The sequence below is a fragment of the Salvia splendens genome, unplaced genomic scaffold, assembly GCF_004379255.2.
Source record: "Salvia splendens isolate huo1 unplaced genomic scaffold, SspV2 ctg750, whole genome shotgun sequence".
Classification (NCBI taxonomy): Eukaryota; Viridiplantae; Streptophyta; class Magnoliopsida; order Lamiales; family Lamiaceae; genus Salvia; species Salvia splendens.
In genome coordinates, this window is record NW_024599423.1 from 73255 (window position 1) to 88997 (window position 15743).

General features: G+C 40.4%; 3 protein-coding genes, 1 non-coding gene and 2 pseudogenes across 4 annotated transcripts; 2 read left to right on the top strand and 4 right to left on the bottom strand.

Annotated features, from left to right (window-relative positions):
- The first annotated feature begins 1055 nt into the window (after nucleotides 1-1055).
- On the top strand, nucleotides 1056-2484 carry LOC121791225 (B3 domain-containing protein REM6-like). Its single transcript, XM_042189247.1, has 4 exons — nucleotides 1056-1202; nucleotides 1622-1739; nucleotides 1826-2173; nucleotides 2251-2484. The coding sequence occupies exons 2-4, from the start codon at nucleotides 1644-1646 to the stop codon at nucleotides 2482-2484; spliced, it is 678 nt and encodes a 225-aa protein (XP_042045181.1). The 5' UTR covers nucleotides 1056-1202; nucleotides 1622-1643.
- Nucleotides 2485-2604: 120 nt separating this feature from the next.
- On the bottom strand, nucleotides 2605-4785 carry LOC121791220 (pentatricopeptide repeat-containing protein At3g57430, chloroplastic-like). The gene is made up of 2 exons (XM_042189242.1): nucleotides 3786-4785; nucleotides 2605-3707 (listed from the first exon to the last, which is right to left on the bottom strand). The coding sequence occupies exons 1-2, from the start codon at nucleotides 4744-4746 to the stop codon at nucleotides 2737-2739; spliced, it is 1932 nt and encodes a 643-aa protein (XP_042045176.1). The 5' UTR covers nucleotides 4747-4785; the 3' UTR covers nucleotides 2605-2736.
- Nucleotides 4786-5401: 616 nt separating this feature from the next.
- Nucleotides 5402-6149, top strand: LOC121791217. Its single transcript, XM_042189241.1, has 2 exons — nucleotides 5402-5536; nucleotides 5627-6149. Exons 1-2 carry the CDS (start codon nucleotides 5414-5416, stop codon nucleotides 5993-5995), a joined length of 492 nt encoding a protein of 163 aa, XP_042045175.1. The 5' UTR covers nucleotides 5402-5413; the 3' UTR covers nucleotides 5996-6149.
- A 2531-nt stretch (nucleotides 6150-8680) lies between these two features.
- Nucleotides 8681-9569, bottom strand: LOC121791226 (annotated as a pseudogene).
- Nucleotides 9570-10810: 1241 nt separating this feature from the next.
- Nucleotides 10811-10883, bottom strand: TRNAA-CGC. Its single transcript has one exon. It is a non-coding gene; the product is annotated as a tRNA-Ala (tRNA).
- Nucleotides 10884-12802: 1919 nt separating this feature from the next.
- Nucleotides 12803-15611, bottom strand: LOC121791227 (annotated as a pseudogene).
- Between the last annotated feature and the right edge of the window lie 132 nt (nucleotides 15612-15743).

The window sequence follows — 15743 nt, forward strand, 5'->3', positions numbered from 1 at the left end:
AAGGTGACAATGATTTACTATTATCGACTTTGAATTTATCGAAGATTTTTTGTTTCTACCAACTAGGAGTTATTATAAACATCTCCATTGCATCAGTAGAGGACAACCTTTATAGGTGCACCAAGCAATGACGTTAGGTTGCAGCGTTGTACAAACATGGCAACATCATCTGATCATCATAATTAAAATGCCAAAAATATTCACAATTATTTATTTAGTTATTGCAACATTAAATTTAAAAATTGCTATACAACAAATTTGAAACTGAAGCAAAAACATATTGACCACTTTATTACTAGGTTAATAGAGTTTTAATTTATTGTATCTCAAGACAAACAATTTTATTTGAATAGGAGATCAAGAGGTGGATTTTTTTTAAAAAAAAAGATAATTGCAAATTGCTAGAAAATCATTAAGTTTGGTTAACTTCTAATTTTAAAAAAGATGGTCTATAATTATATCATAATTTTGATATTTTTCTCAATTATCTCATAATCACAAGAAATTATGTCTAAAGTGGCAAATAAAAAGTACTACGTAGACAAAATGTTCGATTATATAAACAACATCATATATACGTATATTTTAGTCAGCCACATTTTTTTATTTTTGCATATGTATGCATACAATAAATTCAGAAAAGTGGCATACCAAAAATTTTCACCGCTACTGTAACTGTAAACTGTAATGGGCCTTAATTATTTATCAGTTCATTTATAGTGTAGGTTGCAGCTAAAATCTTAATCGAATTATTTAAACATAAAAAAGAAAAGTTGCTATATTGTGCATGCATGGCTCTTTCTCTCTTTCTCTTCCCATCCTGCATTGTATGTATGAAAACTGCAAGTTCAAAACAATTCAACAAAATTCACATTTCCAATAATGCAAACCCCCAAACCTTGTAGCACTACTCATTTCAAATAAATTTCCTAGGTTTACAGCTCGTCTTTTCCAAACTAGTGCAATTTTTCTTCTTTTTCAATTTTCTCATGAAGCTTTTTCTACCTCTCCCCTAATCTGTTTTCTTCCTCATTTCTCTTACATGGACACGAAGCAGCTATAGCGTGGGGTCAGAGCTGATGCAGCGCTTGGTCGACGGCTGATTTTGTGACCTCAGTATTCCTAAACTAACGTGTTCGACAACGGCAATTCATTCTATCTTACACCTCTACCTGAAATTTTAGGCTTCTCTTGTTGATTTGGTATTTATTTTGATTATTTCACTTGGGTTTGAATAATTGGAATATGCCTACTCATGTGTTATTTAACAAAATCAAGCCACTCCTTTGTGATGGTGTTGCACTCAATTCTATTATCTTTTGCATCAGCTTTTGGGAATCTTATGCATATTGATTATGAACTACTGCTTCCCTGTTTCTCTTGTTCCCAAATCCCAATTCATTGTTTTGTTGATGCTCATAAAAAAGCTCAAGTACATGTAATTGTTGGGTTCCATCTGCAAAGGTCTAAAGATTTTACCAAAGTATACTATCTCTAAAATCATGAAAATCCCACTTACATGAATACCATGTTTTGGCTGTTCAAACCAACCAAACATACCATGGTTTCTCTGTGTGTGTGTGTCTTACAGTTTTTCCACATAACTCAAGTTTATTTGAAGGTTCCAATCAAGGTTTTCTGGGATGGAGAAGGCTAAGGATGGAGAGGGAAGTTGGGGAAGTCCAGACGCAAGGCCTTCCTTCTACCAAATCATGTGGTTTGCAAATCTGAAAGAGTTGGTAAGTAAGTAGGTTGTAAAATCACTTTGTGTCTAAATCTTGACTATACTAATATTGATTCTCTCGTGATTATATAAATTGTGCAGCAAATTCCGACCAAGTTTTTCGACGAACACTTGGCAACCGAGGAAACTGAAACGGTGGCCCTGAGGAGTCCCTGTGGGAGTTGGGACACGAAGCTGGAGCATAGAGAAGGCTGCGTCTATCTCATCCAAGGATGGCCACATTTCGTCGAAAGTCACGACTTAGGCAGAGCAGAGTGGGCACACTTCCTATACAATGGTCGGATGTCTTTTGATGTGAAGATATATGGCAGCAATGGGTGGCTCAAGAAATATGATCAGCCAGCCGCCTCCGCGCCTCCTTTCGCCTCATCTTTCCCTTTCTTCAGGCGCGAGATTAAAGGCTACAATGTTGGCCACAAATGCACACTGGTGAGATGCACTTGAATAATGGTTTTATAAATTTGATGAACAGATATGACCAAGAACTTGTATGTGTTTTGTTGCAGGTGATTCCAAACTACTTTTCGAGAAGGCATATGTCTTTGTCTAAAGAGCCAATGGTGCTGATGGACACTGATGGGGTTTCTTGGCCAGTCACTATTGTCGTCACGAGTGGCAATCATCTTGCTATGAGTGGAGGATGGAAGGCCCTGGCAGATGCTCATTCCATCAAGAAAGGTGACGTCTGCATTTTCGAGCTGGTTGAGAAGAGAGTGATGCAATTCCACATTCTCAGATGAAAGAATGTAACTAGCATCTTTTGAATTTTCCATAGAACTGATCATGTGATCTTATTTAGCCTTAGTTTGCATTATGTGATAAAGTTTTACCTTGCTTTGAACATATTATTTGCTGGGTTTTATTTCAAGATCAATAAGATAGTTAGTTGCAGTAAAAAAATGTGCTAAAAATTCTAACAAGCAAATTCTAAATTATTGAAAAGGAGTAGAGCAAGATCGAACATCGGAGAATGTTTGCTCTGCATCCAACATTCACCACCAGTCTCTGCAGGAGCATATGCCATCACGAAAAACATGAAAGCGATTGGCATCCTTTATAATCAGAACTCGCGCATAGACTTTGGAGACGAACTTACTAGCTAAGTGGCAATCATCACAAATCCGTAGATTCTTTGTGATCCGAACTACTGATCCCGGCTTAGTCCTCATCAGTCCAAAAGCAATAGCAAGCTTCTCGCTGTGGTGAAACAGAATATCTCTCTTCACATCATCCGACACATCTAGGAGCACAGAGTCGGTGTCAGGCTCGTATCCTGCAGCTTTTATTTTCAAGATCAAGCCTTGAAGGAAGTCCCTAATCTCTAGGTAGTGAGGATGGTCGGTTTGGCTAGCCATAAATGTGAACATTTCTCCATTTATCTCCATATAACTAAGGCCAGGGTTCTTCTTCAAGTTGTTCGATTTCAAAGATACTCTACTCATTCTTGCACAATCCCAATTTCCAGCCAAAGCATACACGTTTGAGAGCAATATATAGTGCCCCGCGTCATTAGGTTTCAACTCAACAAATTTTTGAGCAATCTCGTCTCCCAGCTCAAAGTTCTTATGGATTTTGCAAGCAGTAAGCAAAGAACTGTATATCTCAACCCCCGGCTGTAGATGCATGCTCTTCGTGAGTGAGTAAGCATCATTTATTCGCCCAGAACGTCCAAGAAGGTCTACAACACAGGCATAGTGCTTCAAATTAGGAATCAAGTTCCAAACTTTGGTCATCTGATCAAAGATTCGGAGCCCTTGCTCGACCAGGCCAGCATGGCTACAAGCACACAGGACTGATACCAACGTCGACTCATCTGGACTTAGACCCAAACCATCCATCTTTAAGAATGTGTCTATGGCTTCATTCCCACATCCAATCATGCCATAACCAGATATCAGCGTGTTCCAACACGCAACATCTTTCTCTACCATACCACCAAAGTATCTTTTTGCATCCATCATACCTGCACAATTAGCATACATATCTATTACAGCTGAACCAACAAAGAGATCATCTTGCAAACCAATTTTCAAAACCAGACCGTGCATTCGCCTTCCCTGCTCCAAAGCTCCGAAACAGCTACAAGCCGAAAGCATAGTTATAAGAGATACATAATCCAGCGCTATCTTCTCTTCTCCCATCATCTTCTCGAAATGTTCAAGGGTCCTTCTCCAATTTCCACTCTTCGAAAACCCTCTCAACATCAAAGTCCAAGCAACCAAGTCCTTCTTACCGATCTCCTCAAATATACGATAAGCATCATCAACAAAATTTCCATTTATATACGATCCCATCAAAGCCGTTCTAATTAGTGGATCATTCTCATATCCACTTCTAACCACCAAGCTATGGATCCCTACTCCTACTCTGAAATCCTCCACACTAATCAAGCTCATCGCCGTAAAAATATCCCCAGGCAGCCCATTCCTCCTCATCCAGTTGAACATCTGCAACGCTTCCCCTCCATATCCGTTACTGGAGTATCCCGAAATGATCGCATTCCACGAGACTACATTTCTTACAGTCATATTGTCAAACACATTCCTCGCAATCCTCATGCACCCAAATTTTGAATACATATCAACCAAACCTGTTTCCACAAACACATTACCACCAAAATTGCGCCGTCTCCAATAACAGTGTACAGATTTCCCCAACAAGACCCTCCCTAACTTTCCAAATGCAGGCAAAACAGTCGCAATTGTTCTCTCATTCGGCCTAATTTTTAGTACCATCATCTCATTAAAAACCTCAGCAGCTTCGAAGAAACGGTCATTTTTCGTGAGCCCAGATAGCAAAATCGTCCAAGACACCAAATTTTTGTCCGAAATTTGAGAAAATATAATCTGAGATATCGATACAAGTCCGCAAGAGGCATATGCATTCATCAACCTGTTGCATAGGAAAACATTTTCAGAGAGATTTGACACGATTATATGAGCGTGGGCTTGATGCAGAGGCCTTGTATCTCTGATCTTTTGGAGAATCGATGTGTGCGACATTTTTTCAGTTGAATAATATGCTAGGCGTATTTTGAGAACGTTTTGGCGCCATGAATTGGATGCTGGTGAAAGCAAGTTCATTTACAACTGCTACAACAGATTTTAGTGGTTTGACTTTGAGGTGCTAATATTCAATTTCAATTCAACTGGTAGAAAGCGCTGTGATTCAATTGCAACACGCTTTTTGGGAGAGGTAAAATATTGAATTCGTTTATTCATTTTTGTTGACATAATAGTAAACGAAGGAGAAAAAAAAAAGTACTTATAAAATTTAGTACAAATAGTACTACTACTACTACCAATGAAAATTTATAGTACTAGTACATGTAAATTACTTTTGGTGCAATGCAAAAAATCGAAAATTTGGTCGAAATTTCAAATTTGAGATTGAATCAATTCAGTTGATTCAAACTTCAAACGGAATAGGTGTTTCTTACTGAAAATATCTATGTATATTTATAACAATATAATTTATTAAGACTACAATACGTTCAATTAGGACATTATTAATAGAACATTAAATTTTTTTGTTAATTATTAAATGAATTTAGGTAAAGGGAAATAGTTGCAACTTGCAAAAACAAATTAACTTTGTACAAATAGTAATCCAATAATAAGCCAATGTATTTTGTAGCCACTGGTAAGAGGTGAGGAAACTACTTATAAAATGAGCCTCATTCACATATTCTCCACTACCTTATCCACACTCACATCATATCTCTCCCATACAAACTCCTCCTCCTCCTCTCATTCAATTCCCGTCATCCCAAATTTCTTGCATCAAACAAAGGTAACAACACACATTCATTCATTCATTCTTAATTCCTTCACTCACTCACTCACTTAATTATAACACCTTATTTAATTGATTATTGAACAGATTGCAAGCAAAATGGCAACGGCTATATCTCCGGTGACGGCAGTGGCGGCGGTGGTGGGCCCCAGCAGGCCATCCGTGGGCCGAACCAGAGTGAGGTACATCAACGGGCTCAACTCATTCGGAGGGCTCAAGGCACACAACCACGTGGCATCATTAGGCCTTTCTGTCACCAGCGACCAGTCTTTTGCAAAGATAGTTAGCTCTTTGAAGCAGCAGGGGAGAAAGAGCGGCGGCGGCGCTCTCACCTCCACCTGCAGTAATGTCGCGGAGATCTTCCGGATCGCCGCCATCATGAACGGCATCACTCTCGTTGGCGTCGCCATCGGCTTCGTCCTCCTCCGGATCGAAGCCATCGTCGAGGAAGAATGATCAATCAACAAGGTGTTTGTTGTACACACACAACTTATCTATATTATCTTGTCTCTTTCTTGCTTCTCAATTGCATCTCCTTTTATTTGCAATGTACAACTGATTCCATTATTTTACATAATACATTGAGTTGTATATTTTTATTCATGTTTAATAAATGTGCAAGCAAAATCAAACCCCTACATCGTTAGCGTGTGACGGTGACGCCTTTTGAGAGTGTCCCAAAAACAAAACCGTGCATTTGTTAGGGTCGGGCCTTTGGGAAGTGTCCCAAGAATAAAACCATGAGGCTTTGACCCATAAAGCACACTATTCAGTACTAATGTGGAATTTTGGTGTGAATCAATGCATCAGTATCAGAGCCTTAGTTTAGGTCGGTCATGTAACGTTTGGGATTCAGTCGATTGCTTAGCACATTCCCTGTTGTTACCCCAGCAATAGTAGCTACAGCTGTACCATATTTTGATAATCAGTTGAAATGAAAAATTACATAAAAGATCGAGTTGAAAACAGAGGATTCACAAATCATCCCCTGCGCTAAAGGGCTTAGATACATAATAAGTCTCTCCATTATCCTTAATAGAAGCCCTCCATCTCTCATGCCAAAATATGGCCACTTTAGACCACAATGGAAACGGCCCATACCTCTCAAACTTCGCCTTCACCGTCAACGGCAGCCACAAATACCCCGAATCCCGCAAATTCGCCGGATTCCACCTATCCGCAATAAAAATGAACAAACCACGGTCACCTCATTGGGCAGCCACCCGCTGCACCCGGACGTGACCATGATACGTGTATATCTATATGAAGATCCTCATATCTTTATTAATTAGTTAATTAGTGATTTGTCATATTTTTTCCATATATGTTTAGGATATTTTCTTGTTCTTTAAGTTAGGGTAATTAGCATTATAAATAGGTGTCATTGTTATTCCTTTCAATCATCGAATGAATGAATTTATGAATTTACGTTTCTTTCTGTTTTATTTTACGCACTTTGTTTAAGCTTGAGTTGTCGACGAGATTCCGCCTCCGGGACTTCACTTTTATCTTGTTTATCACCTCCGGCATTGTGATAAGGGAAATACCCTTATCAAATTGGTGCTTTCATCCTCGAACTCATGGCCGAAGTCAATCTTTGTTCATGGCCGGAGATATCGCAAGCATCCGAAAACTTGCAACTGAATTCAATAGCTGCAATGTTGGAATATATCCTCGCTTGGCATGCCCGACTAGAGACCAGATTACGGGAGCATGAGCATAGGGCAGCAGCCACACTCCTTCCGTTGCGCCCCGAGCCTGACCCACCGGACGGCCCCCCGCTGTACGCCGTTGCACAGCCACCTTACCAGCCCTACCAGCCACCATCGGCTCCTTATCAGCAAGAGATATACCTGCCACTGGAGCGTTACTACCAGCAGCCGCAGCCGACGTATGGGCCTGCTCCGTACTTTTTGCCGCAACCCCATCACCAAAATCCTAACACTTATGGGTACCCGCCCGCGTCGCCTCGACAGCTACAACCGGTTCGAACCCAACTCCCGACCTGCTGGGACCCACCGCAAGAGTGGCGGCCCTCCGGTTGGGAACAACCCGCTCCATACCCCGACCAGCTTGATTGGCAGAAGGCATATCAGCCTTACACTCAGCGCCCACACGCGGACCGTCAGCCATATGCTTGGCCGCAACCGCCAAGCCATCACCTTCGACACTACGATCTCCCTCTGCCTGAGCAGCCTTACCACCAAGGAGCACCGCAGCAGCAAAGCACATCATCGTCTATTGAGCTGCCGTCCTACCATGCCGCACCAAGACCTTGGCAGCCCTTGCAACCGCTGCCGATGACAACCCCATTATTTGTCTCAAGCTCAAGGAAAAAATAAGAGGATGTGAATCTGTCCGATGGTGAAGAAAAACTTTGTGCGAGGAAGAAGAGGTTGATAGAACTTAATAGGATGTTGAAGCAGAACGAGAAAGAGAATGACTCTGCTGAAAAGAGGTTAACAAGGATTTTTCGAAGCTGATCGAGAAAGGGATAAAATATGAAGATCTTAAATCTAAGTTAGAGAAGAAGGAAAAATATTTAAGGGTGCTGCTTGAGAAGCCGAGAAAAAATAAGATGGAGATTCAGAGCCTTGTTGCAATCAAGATAAAAGAGCACGACCTTGAAGTGGAAATGGAAGAGCAAAAGACTGGAGAATTGGTTCAGAAGGAGTGCGCAATCAGCCATATTATGAAAATATTGAAAAAAAGGGGTCTGACTTGTGCGTATGATCCAGGAGGGAATATCTCGCCAAAGCTTATGTTCGCGATGTTCTTCATTGTGTCATGGTTCTCACCTTGAGGGCAAGGTGGATTTTAACCGTGGGGGAGTTGATACGTGCATATCTATATGAAGATCCTCATATCTTTATTAATTAGTTATTTAGTAATTTGTCCTATCTTTTCCATATATGTTTAGGATATTTTCCTGTTCTTTAAGTTAGGGTAATTAGCATTATAAATAGGTGTCATTGTTATTCTTTTCAATCATCGAATGAATGAATTTATGAATTTACGTTTCTTTCTGTTTTATTTTACGCACTTTGTTTAAGCTTAAGTTGTCGACGGGATTCCGCCTCTCGGGACTTCACTTTTATCTTGTTTATCGCCTCCGGCATAATGATAAGGGAAATACCCTTATCAGACCATGTAGTACACCCCTCCGTGCTTGAACACCGCCGGCGCCTCCCCGTGCATTCCGATCAGCGCCCTCACCGTCACATTCTCCACATCTGTATAATCCTCGCTCAATCGGCTAATGTGCATCTCTTTATTCCTCGCCGACGCGTAGATCAGGTAAGCCGCGCCGTCGTCCTCGTCCTTGAACACGGTCATGTCGCGGCTGTTGGTCGCTTATAGCCACCCCGGCCGCGGCCTTGCTGTACGTGGCGTCATCGACATGCATCCACATCACATATTTGCTTTTTTCTCATTGTATATGACTTTAGGCCTTTCTAGAACCTTGGATTTGTGGAGGTCGTGCGTGGGGTCGGAGGGATGCGGCGCCAGCACGATCCCTTCGAACTTCCACGCCCAGAGGTCTTTGGAGGAGGAGCAGGCGACGCCGATGATGTCGACGCGGGCGGTGCCGGTGGATTCAGCTTGGTAGGTTTTGCCGTTTTTGTACTCTCCGTACCAGAAATAGGTGTGATCAAAGAGGATGCCGCCGCCGTGGGCTTGGATGGGGTTGCCGGCGGTATCGAGCCAGATTTTTTCGGGCAAGAAGAAGCGGGTGGTGGCGTTTGTGTTGGTGTTAGTTGGATCGAAGGTGCCGTGCCAGGAGCTGGGGAAGAAGAGGGAGCGGGCGGGGGAATATTCGATGAGGAATTCGTGGTTGAGGTTGATGGTTTGAGGGTGTTTGAGGCCGTAAGGGGAGAGGAGGGTGAGGTACTCGACTTGATCGAGCTCTTGGAAGGATAGGAGGGGGGGCTGAAGAGCCATCAAGCTTGCTACCTTCTTGTATTCGGCGAAGAGGGCGTTGAGTTAGATGAGGAGGAGGAGGAGGGCGGCCACGCCGCAGAGAACGACGGCCCACCGCCACCAGAGGCGGATTCGGGCCCATGAAGCCATGTGCTGTTTGTGATTTGGGATTGGATAGCTGTGCTTGGTTTTTAATTTATCAAAGTCAAGATCCAGGTTTATTAGTATTATTTAGTGGGCATGTTGAGTTCAATTCCACGCCAGTTCTTGATGAGCAAGGAAGATTAAACAATGGATTAGTTGATAATTTTTTAAAATCTCGATGCAACTTGGAGCTCTAATATGCGTTGCCTTGTTGTACCACTTGGTCAAACGGCCTTAACTTTAGGGATGTCAATGTAGCCCGCAACCCGTGGACTGACCCGAATAGCCCGCCAAATTTATAGGGTTAGGGCTGGAAATTTCTAGCCTGATAAAAGTAAAACCCGATTAGCCCGCACCCGATTAACCCGCGACCCATTAGGGCTAAACTCGAAAACCCGATAAAATTTCTATTATTCTATTTTTTACTCCTAATTCGACACTTTATTGATTAATTTTATAATATAGATAACTAAAAAATAACTTTCAATTTTATATTAAATATAAAAATTATATATTGAATTTTTATTAATATAATAATTGATAAATAAATTAAAAACTTTGAATTCACTTAAAAAATATTTAAATTTCTAAAACATGCATTAAAATTTTACGAAATATTTCAAATATTAGTATTTGATCATGTTTATGATTGAGTTTGACCATATATCTCAAATTTATCATAATTAAATATTTTACATTTTATGAATATAACTAATTTTCATCATTATTTATTGGATTGATAGCATGTTAATCTTATCGGTAGTAACCCGATTAACCCGCTGGGCTAGCCCGAAACCCGAGCTTTTAGGGTTAGGGTTGAACTTTTACAACCCGAAAGAATTCACAACCCGATTAGCCCGCACCCGATTGACCCGCAACCCGAGTAGGACCGGCCCGAAACCCGACGGGCAGGCCCGATTGACATCCCTACTTACGTTACATGGGATACATTGGACTTGATGCAACCAAATTATAAGATCGTACAAGGTCACTAGGGAAAGTTTATTCGGTAACAATATTTTGTGGAGCTTTTCTCATCTTTAGCTCTAAAAACTAGTTGTGTTTCTTATATAAAAGTGAATAGTGTTAAAACTGATTATCTTGATGAATAAAAATGATAAATTATTTTAAATAAAAAAATACATTTCTCGCACACACTAGCAAGGAACTTCCCGCTGCCGCCGGAAAAACAGTGAAAGAGGGAGATGGAGGTGCGGGGAATCGAACCCCGTGCCTCTCGCATGCGAAGCGAGCGCTCTACCATATGAGCTACACCCCCTTTGTTCGATATTCCAGCTCTATCTTATTTATAATCATATTTGGTTCAACTACGATATAATTAGGCCATCCACAATAGGCGCCCAGCGACCGCCCAGCCGAGCGCCGGCGCTGGGCGGTTCGCTGGGCGATCTATTGCAGCCGCCCAGCGGGCGATTGGAGAGAGAAACCGCGCAGCGCTGGGCGGTCGCGTGGCGCTGGGCGGTCCGTTCGGCGCTATTGCAGCGCCCGGATCGCCCAGCGCGATTTTTTTTTTTAAATTCAAATTTTTGAAATTCGAATTTTTTAAAAAAAATCAAATATAAAAAAAATATTATTTATTTATAAAAATTGTTTTCTATATATAAAAATCCATTTTTATAAATAAATTTATACTAGAAATTCGTAATAGCCCATATATATTTAATGGGCTTGCGAATTTATGAAACTCATTCAAGGATGTTTCTCTTTATAGAGAGATATCCTTGAATGTTTTATGTTCCACTTTCGATGTGGGACAAACTCATTCAAGGATGTTTCTCTTTTATAGAGAGATATCCTTGAATGTTTTATGTTCCACTTTCGATGTGGGACAAACTCATTCAAGGATGTTTCTCTTTTATAGAGAGATATCCTTGAATGTTTTATGTTCCACTTTCGATGTGGGACAAACTCATTCAAGGATGTTTCTCTTTTATAGAGAGATATCCTTGAATGTTTTATGTTCCACTTTCGATGTGAGACAATCTCATTCAAGGATTTTCTATAAAATTGTATTTTAAATTATGTCATTTTTATTTTTTAAGATTTTAATTATGTCTTTTTTTATTTTTTAACTTTAAGTTGTAATGTTATTTTAAATTTTCATTTGTAAATTTAATTAATGTAATTTTTTTTAATTATGTACTTTTTAAATTTTATTAATATTAGTGAATTTTCCCGTAGATGTCTCATAAATTAAATTTCGTATATTGCGTTATTGTTAATTATTTCATTTTGTATATATTTGTTAATAGTGATGTGGATAGTATGTGGCTAGGCTATGGCTGGGCTATTGCTGGGCTATTTGCTTGTTTTGATGATGTGGCAGAAGGATTTTTAGTGCTGATGATGTGGCAGTGGCTGGGCTATGGCTGGGCTATTGCTGGGCTATTTCTATTGTGGATGGCCTTAGAGATTGTGCAAAAAATCTTGACTGCTGGTTAACTTTATAAGAAAGCCCCGATAAATATCTCTTTTCTTTTTTTGCCATTTGAGTCCCATATGTGACAAAACCCTCAATCAATTCTAACGAATGAATGGTAGCAAGCCTCCCTCCACAATTTTATGTGCAAGCATGATCCCTTTTGCTTATTCTTTTCACTTATACATTCACTCATGCTTTTCTTGACCCTCCCCTCCTATTTCAGAATAATCCGCGTGTTATGGGCCTCCAGACATTGATTTTTCATGCTATTCCAAAATAAATATCTCCCCACTGTGTTTGTTTGTGTGTGTGATGAACTTCAACCTTCATCACTCTTTCCTATAAATACACTCTATCGAAGTGGAGGAAAAAAAAGTAAAAAAAGAAAAGAAAAGACTTCTTGAGTGTTGATAAAAAAAATGGGAGCTGCAGGTGAGGTTTGCATTGGAGAATCAGGGAGAGGAATGTTCGCAAAGGTGAGAGCCAAAACCCGTTCCTATCAAGTTTTATGAAAACTGATGAGAAAAGCCAAGAACCAAAACAACATGGTTCTCCTTCTTCTTCATCACCAGCGACGACGACGAAAGAAACGAGGATGCTATGCCAGAAACAATCGTTTTGTTGCTCCTTGATCGGTTCGCCCCCTCTTGAAATTCAATGTGCAAAGGGGATTAGCTCTTTGTAGAGTCCAAAATGTAGTAGCAACATGTATATTTGTATAAGAATGTTTTCTTCATGTATTCCTATGTACTCTATTGAATGAAAGAATTGTCCTTTACTCCAAATGTGGAAACATACTTCTCTTACAATTACTATACTTTTGACACATTTGCCAGTTTATTACACCACAAATAAACTTGAATCTATACACATTTGCTATCTCGGATTGCATCAAAACTCGAAAAGGGCTTCAAGAGGTGTAAGCAGAGGAACTTGGATCAAAGCTCTCACTAGAATCTTGATTCATGCTAACAGTATGTCTCTCATCTTCCCACTTGAGGATCTCCTTACCATACCTAAGGGCTTTGTCGACGCTATCTGCCTCCAGCCCTGTTGCTTGTACCACAAACAGCTTTCGCCCGGTCAGGGAATAGAACAGCCTCTTGAACTTCACACCAACATAGTGGGAGGCGCGCTGTGCCAAAGAAGGGTTGTTGTTGCTGTAGGGATTGTGAGGGTGTTTGCTCATCACCGGGTTGAAATCTTGGAACCACTCACACCCGCGACAGGGGAGTTTCATAGATAATTTCATCCAGCAGGTCGAACTTATTGAGGATCAGAAGGAATTGTTTGTCAGCAAGGGTGGGATGAGTGATGATCCTCTCAAAGAGTCGCTTGTCTCCAACAGCTTGTTTGATCGTGTCCCGTTTATGTCTTCGTGGTACTCAGCGTATTCTGTGAGGGAAATGCAGAATAGGAAGAGGTCGGAATCTTCAAACATCTCCAGCCACTTGCAGTTCTCTCCAAGGCTGTTTGCATGAACTCTGATGAGCTCACAGCTGCATTCACAAAATTTAAATGATTAAGAAAAAAATCATTTATTTAAACCAACTTGAACAATCTCTCTGTAATGTTTGGGTATCAATTTGGATGCAGTAAATCAGAGTTCCGATGCAAACTCACCTCAACGGTGGCTCATTATGATCTAGACTTTCCATGTAGCCATCCTGAGATGATTTTGGAAGAGAAAACTTCATGGATGCAACTCCATTGAAGAAGTTACACCGTCTGCATATAGGATATCCAGTTCAGATGGCTCATAGTCCATCCGCGAAATTTCAACTGCCTTTTGAAACAGAGAGAATCTTATAAATATGTGTGGATAAAATTAAGGTTGAACGAAGGATGTAGCATCTTAAAGAGAAAAAGAACATATATCACGACTCACTCTATCTAAGAAGTAGTTAGCAACTCTAGGCAGCATAGGCAGCTCATTCCTTCGTTTGAAAATGGCTTGAAATGCTTTGTCTTTCCATAGCTCCTCGACTAGAGGTGAATACTCTCGAGTAGCAGCTGGAAATATAACCTCTAAGTTGCCTGTCATCGTGATTTGCTGTAGCCAACTCGAGAAATTTTCCAGATTTCGACTGAACGAATAAAGCATTCTTCTCATCTACGTGGTCAGATTCCTCTCTCACCACTGAAGGAAGACAACAAAGGATTTAGTTATACAAAATATAACCAAACTAGGGATTCTTTTATGCAAAAATATTCTAAAATGTGTAGGACATTGATGTATATATGTTTCATCACATTTTGTTACTAGCAAGAACACACAAATCAGTGAAAGTTCGAATTCAATCTATTTTGCAAATATGAAGACTTCACATAGTTTCAGAGTATCTTTGCATTTGTTAGTTTTCTAAAGTGGAAGTGATGCTTGGCCTATTGAGAGGAAGGCCCTCTTTTAAGGAATACTCCTTATCTAAGAGAATACTAACTGGTGTCAATAAAATAACAAACTATATGTATACCTGAAGGACCAGGCTTGTCAGCACGTCGCCTTCTTAAATCCATTGCATCTTCTTCTCTGAAATGCTCGCGCCCCTCAAGAAGAATGCTAATGTATCTATATAAATTTCTTTGGATCATGTCTTTGATGTTTTGCTTCTCATCTTCTGAAAATGGGACATTGTACAGAATTTTCGCCTGGACGCAACACAGAGGCAAACAAACAGATCGTCATAAAATGCACCTAAATAATATTAGGAGTACGAATTTTCATGCAACTGAATCTCAAGTTCAATGCATCAACTTGCATCATATATATGCAGTTTCAGACCATATTGCTAATTTTGCTTCTTTTGAAACATATAAATCCAATTCACATTACAGAATACATTTAGCAGATCTGAGCTCAAAGGCCAAAACAAATACGGATTTCAAACTAAAGAGCATCATAGTATCACCAGCGACAAACAAATTGAAGACTCAATTAAAACAAGATATATTCCACCACCTACGCCTCACCTGTTTGAATATCGTACTCGTTCCAGACTGATCACAGCCTACAAGGAGAAGTTTATTCATCATGCTCCGCTCTATCCTCTTTGCAACATTTTCGCTATCTCTGATGGAGTCTTCACCAGCAGGATTAGCCCTATTAGAAGGAAGTGGCAAAGATAGAGCCATGCATAACATCTTGGCTTGTTTCTGTCAGAAATTTTCAGCACAATCAAGAACCATACAATCCAATACATCAAGTGAAAAGAACAAACAAAATATTTGGCTTACCTTTTCCCATAATTTCGCAATCACATTATTCATGCCTTCAAGCTTACAGGATCCATCGGCAGTGATCCAAAAGTGAGGCTCACCCTCGGAACGGATTCCAGCAGCCTGCAAACATAACAAGAAACTGCTCAGCTTTTCATCTACACCTTCAAAACAATAGTGCCTCAAGGGAATCCTTTACACATGACATACCCATAACAGCCAGAGCTCACGATTGGTTATCTCCCGACCATTGATCAGCACGTTTGTTGCACCATTGCTAACATCTCGCCTAATTTGATAACCAGTCTGCAGCAGAGGACTGATAATCTGGCATGGCGGCTCTCCTTCCTGCTCAATTCAGCCAAAAGTATTATTCACAACTAAAAAACAACACACGAAATTAGCCTAAGTCCAAGAAACAGCTCTCCTCGCACCTTTCCCCCCCAAATCCAGACACCTTGTCGTACCAATATCTCCCAG